Source organism: Rhinopithecus roxellana, chromosome 13 (assembly GCF_007565055.1).
Source record: "Rhinopithecus roxellana isolate Shanxi Qingling chromosome 13, ASM756505v1, whole genome shotgun sequence".
In the NCBI taxonomy this organism is placed as follows: domain Eukaryota; kingdom Metazoa; phylum Chordata; class Mammalia; order Primates; family Cercopithecidae; genus Rhinopithecus; species Rhinopithecus roxellana.
In genome coordinates this window covers 102494753-102500752 of record NC_044561.1, presented here as the reverse complement: position 1 = coordinate 102500752, position 6000 = coordinate 102494753, and the positions used below count along the sequence as shown (strand labels likewise).

The window sequence follows — 6000 nt, the reverse complement described above, 5'->3', positions numbered from 1 at the left end:
GGCAAATTCTTCACAACATTGGATTTGGCAGCGATTTCTTGAAAATGACATCAAAGGCACAGGCAGCAAAAGGAAAATCAGGCAAATTGAACTTTATAAAAATTAAAAGCTTTTGTGCATCAATAGACACTATCAACAGAGTAAAAGGCAATTCACAGAAAGGGAGAAAATATTTACAAATCATATATCGGATAAGGGAATCATATCCAAAATATATAGAGAACACCTAAAATTGAACAACAAAAACCAAACAACTCAGTTAAAAAATGAGCAAAGGACTTGAACAAACATTCTCCTAAGTCAAACGAATGGTCAATAAGTACATCAAAAGATGCTCAGCATCCCTAATCATTAGGGAAATGCAAATCAAAATTATAATAAGATACCACTGGCTGGGCATGGTAGCTCATGCCTGTAATATCAGCACTTTGGGAGGCTGGGATGGGTGGATGGCTTGAGCTCAGGAGTTTAAGACCAACCTTGGCAACATGGTGAAACTCCATCTCTATTTAAAAAATAAAAAAGATACCACCTCATACTCATTAGAATGGCTAAATGGCTACTATGAAAACAAAACAAAACAAAACAAAAAAACACAAAATAACAAGTGTTGCTGAGAAGGTGGACAAATTGGAATGCTTCTGTACTGTTGGTGGGAATGTAAAATAGTGCAGCCTCCGTGGAAAGCAGTATGGTTAATATCACTAAACTGTAGACCTGAAGTGATTACGATGATCAATTTTATGCTATGTGTATTTTACCACAATAAAAAAAAACTTAAAAAAACTATAGAGTTACATAAAAAATTCTTTTTTTTTTTTTTTTTTTTTTTTTTTTTTTTTTTTGAGACAGAGTCTTGCTCTGTCACCCAGGCTGGAGTGACACGATCTCAGCTCACTGCAAGCTCTGCCTCCCGGGTTCACACCATTCTCCTGCCTCAGCTGCCCGAGTAGCTGGGATTACAGGCACCCGCCACCACACCTGGCTTTTTTTTTTTTTTTTTTGTATTTTTAGTAGAGACGGAGTTTCACCGTGTTAGCCAGGATGGTCTTATCTCCTGACCTCGTGATCCGCCTGCCTCGGCCTCCCAAAGTGCTGGGATTACAGGCGTAAGCCACTGTGCCCGGCCTAAAAATTATCATCTTTTTAAGAAAAGAGGTATCTGCTGTGGGTGTCAAATATGCTGGGTACCCCACTGACAAGGGGAATGGGAAGTTGGGAAGTCTTGGATATCAGATACTTGGCAGAAGCAAAGAACAATATCAATCATGGAGGGCTTCCTGGAGGAGGTGATATGGTTGGGTTGATGCTAGGCCGAGGAAGAATTACAGTAGTGAATGATTTCACCTCAGTGCCCATCTAGGCACTGCCCCTTGGTTCAGTTCTTCATGGTTTCCAGGGAGGCAGGGAGCTTGGAATACCCACATTGCTGTCACTTGGCAACCAGGAACTGGTGGCTGCAGCCACCGGCCAAGTTCTTTCTATCATCCTGGGCCCTCATCTCTGGCATGGCCTCTTGGTAGAGGGGGCCCAGACAGGGAGGCACCCGCCACCCGCTTCCCTTCTCAGCCACTCACAGCGCTTACAAGGGCAGAATGGGACTCTTGCTGATGTAGGTAAGTCCACAGAAAGTGCTGGATGAATCAGGGGCAACACACACACACACACACCAGCCCCGGGAGGTCCTCCCATTTGCTCCCATCCCTGGAGGACCCTGGGGTTCAGGACAGGTGGAACATAGTCCTGGCCTTCAGGGGATTCATAGCCTGGTTCAGGAGATAGAGTTTACCTCATTCTTTCAATACACTGACGCCAGTGCCTATTCCATGCTGGCTGCTGGGTTACAGACTTTCCAAGGCATGGCTCACCCCTGGTCAGGGGTGTGGGAGGACATAGCAGACCGCACTACAACACCCTCGTCACCCTTCAGCAGTCACCTCTACACGCAGACTGCTTTCTCTAAATTATGTGACTCTCTGCCTGAGGGCCTTCCAGGACCCCAGAAGCAGCTCTCAGCCTGTGGCAGATGCCCTCAAATGGAAGAGCTCTGAGACATGCCCCATACTGCCTCCCAGAGTTCCCGGGTAGGCGTGCGGTCCAGTTGCCCGTAGAGGTAACTGGCTTCATCACACTCCCTCTGCTGGCTGCCTTTCCTTCCTGTCTCACTTCCCTACTCCACTGCCCCCACTGCTATTTCCTGGAATCAGCTCCCAGATAAACCACTCAAATCCCTGTCTCACCGTGGGCTTCTGAGAGAATACTTGTTAAGACAGGGATGATGGTGTAGAAGAGGGGGCCAGCGTTCTGTAAGATGCCAGCTACAACCAACTGTATGCAAAGCAGTGTTGAACCAAGGGGTGGGGATGACGGAGCTGCCTGCCCTGGTGCAGACAAGGAGTGGGTACATTTGCTGTAAAAAACTTAAAAGTAGTAATAAAACAGACCAAAAGTCAGTCCACTTTTTGCTATCATCATGAACCAACAATTTACATCAACTTCAATGATAAAATTCTCCATCTGACTAAGGCTGATAGCTCTCACTGTCCCATGCCCACCCCTTGGTACCCCACTGACGCCAAGCACACTGAGGAAAGAGCAATTAATCATGGGCAAAGAGATGAGGGAAACCTCATTCAGGAGGCAACACTGACCTTCTAATCACACAGAGCTAGCTGCATTCCACCATGCCTTTGCACATACTGTTTCCTTTTACTGGAACACCTTTTGCTCCTTAATCCACCTTTTTTTTTTTTCTTTTTTTTTTTTTTTTTTGGAGATAGTCTCACTTTGTCACCCAGGCTAGAGTGCAGTGGCTTGATCTCAGCTCACTGCAACCTCCACCTCCTGGGTTCAAGCGATTCTCCTGCCTCAGCCTCCCAAGTGGCTGGGATTACAGGTGCCTGCTACCACGCCTGGCTAATTTTTGTATTTTTAGTAGAGACAGCGTTCCACCATTTTGGGCAAGCTGGTCTTGAACTCCTGACCTCGTGATCTGCCCACCTCAGCCTCCCAAAGTGCTGGGATTACAGGCGTGAGCCACCGCGCCTGGCCAGTGCTTTTTTTTTTTAAACACTAGACAGCCCTATAGGGACAGGAACCTGTTCATCTGTGTCTGGCCCACACTAGGCACTTAGGAATGGGCTGCCACTAAGTAGGCACCTTAAGTGGACACCCTGCACTACGGTTCATGGCAGCGCAGCCTATCAAAGTGTATTGATGGAATGAATCTGTAGAACTTTCCCATAACTGGATAAGGGTATTACAACAGAAGGGACAGAACAAGCAAAAGCAGGGAAGCCCGAAAATGCAGAACTTCTCAGTAGAAAGGGCAAATAGCTTTATGCCACAGGCAGTACATCTCAGAGAGGAGTTCCACAGCCATCAGCTTTAGTGTCATCCAGAATGTGGTCAACATACATGGACTCTTCCTCAGACCTTCTCATCCAGAATCTCTGCAGAAGGAGTTCAAGAATCTGGGTGTCTCAAGGAAACTCTAGGAACACAAAATTTGGAGAGGCACAGGACCAGCTGACAACGGGAGTGGTGAACTATAAAGAGGTAAGAGTGGCCTGATTGGGTTGGGGCTAGGCCAAGAATTCATTCCTTCATTCAGTATTCATTCTTTCTTTCAATAAGTACAGATTGATCCCAGAAGGCATTCAGGTATATATGTACACAAGGTAGACATGCTCCCTGTTCCTTTGTCACAGTCTAGTGGAAAGACAGTCATTAAATAAGCAAAGAAAGAAATACCTAATATAGTTTCAGGTTATGATTAGTGCTTTGTTGGAAAAAAACAAACAAACAAACAGGAGAGGGGTTAAAGACTGGAGAAGGTCATTTGGATGGAATGGTCTGGAAAGCCCTCTATTGAGGATGGTAGGAGTCAGGGATGGAGCCACTAGAAATGAAGAAGCAAGACATGTAGATATTTGGGAAAAGAGCATTCCAGGAAGAGGAATGCAAAGGCCTAAACAGAACACATGAAAGAGGGAAAGTGATTGGGAAGCTACTGCAATAGTCTAAGTGTGAGATGCTGGAGGATCAGACCAGGGTGGAAGCAGTGAAGGTGATGGGAAGTGGTCAGATTCATAATATACTTTGAGAGTGGAGTCAACTAGCTTTGCTGTTGGACCAGATGTAGCTGTGAGAGAAGAAGGGGAGCCAAGGTCATTGCAGGTATAAAGGGGATGAGAGGACAGTTGAAGGAGATTGAATCAGAGAGGTACAGGACTGGCAGGGCTGGGGCAGGAGGTGGCAGACCACATGCAGGTTCCTGCAGACCACGGAGAGGACTTGACTTTTCCATTGAGTGTGATGGGAACCCTGTGAGATTTTGAGCCAAGGGATGTGATCTGACTTGTTTTCTTTTTTCTTTTTGTTTCTTTTTTGAGACAGAGTATCGCTCTGTTGCCCAGGCTGAAGTGCAATGGTGAGATCTTGGCTCATTGCAACCTGCACCTCCCCGGTTCCATCAATTCTCATGCCTCAGCCTCCTGAGTACCTAGGACTAAAGGCATGCGCCACCTCGCCCAGCTAATTTTTGTATTTTTAGTAGAGACAGGTTTTCACCATGTTGGCCAGGCTGGTCTCAAACTCCTGACCTCAAGTGATCCACCTGCCTCAGCCTCCCGAAGTGATGGGATTACAGGCGTGAGCCGCCACACCCGGCCGATCTGACCTGTTTTCTAACAGAATCTCTCTGGTTGTGAAGTGCAGAACAGACTAGAGAGAGACAGGAATGGAATGGGGCAGTTCCGAGGCTGATGCCAGGCATCCAAGTGAAAGATGACAGGAGCTTGAACCGGGTTGGTGACTGGGATGGGGAAACTAAATTTATTCGGGTAAAAACAATAAGTGGATTTCATGAAACTTGTTGACATAATGGGTAGTAAAAATCATAAAGGGGGTAGGCAAATAAATGATTGAAATTTGGTAGTGGGTCAGGAGCTTCAGCTCTGCGGGCAGCAGTTGTGTCTTCTTGCAGAAATGGTTTCAACTCTCAGCCGTTTTGTCATCTGCAAAATGGGGATAATAATGGTACATCATAGAGTTGTTGAGAAGGTGATGTAAAGGTTTTAGTACAGGATGTAGCACACAATAAACACTTAATAAATGTTATCTTAGAAGCCAGACTGCTAGGTTCCTGTAACCATCTTAGCCATTCACCGGCTGGCTGTTGTCATCTTGGTCAAATTAGCCCTCTGTGCCTCAGTTTCCTCATCTGTGCAATAAGGCACATTAATCGTTAATATCAACTGCATAGAGTTGGGTTGTGAAGATTAAATAAACGAATACAAGTAAAGCATTTAGAATAATGTGGCCGGTAGTAAGCACTGCCTACGTATTAACGATTATTAAGAATGTATTTTAGCCACATTTCCCAGCCCCTTCCCCGGCCTAGCATAACCCATTTTGTGCATGTGAAGTCTGGCTCTCAGCAAGGTGGCCTCTTGGAGGGCGCTGTGCCTGCGTGAAGCGATCCTGTCCGCCGCGGCGAAGACCCAGGTTCCGGCTTTGAGGGGCCACGCCCCGCGCGGTCCCTGGCGGAACCTTTTAGTTCTGCGCTCGGGTTGCCAGCCCGGCGCGCCTCACGCAGTTGCGCCCGCTCCTGGGGCTACTTCCGGCTGCCCCGCCCCGCCCCGCCCCTGGGCGTCTCCATCTTGGTCTCAGGTGTAGACTCGGCCAGAGCTAGCGCAGGAGTGAAGCGGAGTTATAGCTATCCCGGCCGCGGAGCTGGCTCACTGCACTACCTCCTCCCCCTTCTCTCCTCCAGACGCCGTAGTCGCTGGCGCTCATGGCGGGCCTGGAGGTACTGTTCGCATCGGCAGCGCCGGCCATCACCTGCACGCAGGACGCGCTCGTCTGCTTCTTGCATTGGGAAATGGTGACACACGGCTACTACGGCTTGGGTGTCGGTGACCAGGTACGCCACGCAGCCGGCCAGGGTGGAGGAGGGAACTGTCTTCTGTCCAAACTCAGAGGACCGGAGGGCTGGTC

General features: G+C 47.8%; 1 protein-coding gene across 1 annotated transcript in view; it reads left to right on the top strand.

The window, feature by feature from the left end:
* The first annotated feature begins 5554 nt into the window (after positions 1 to 5554).
* The window catches only part of PSMF1 (proteasome inhibitor subunit 1), a 44320-nt gene continuing 43874 nt past the window's right edge, over positions 5555 to 6000 (top strand). Inside the window, exon 1 of the mRNA XM_010361300.2 lies at positions 5555 to 5926. Within this exon, the coding sequence (XP_010359602.2) occupies positions 5798 to 5926 (129 nt within the window). The 5' untranslated portion in view covers positions 5555 to 5797. The remainder of the gene's footprint in view (positions 5927 to 6000) is intronic.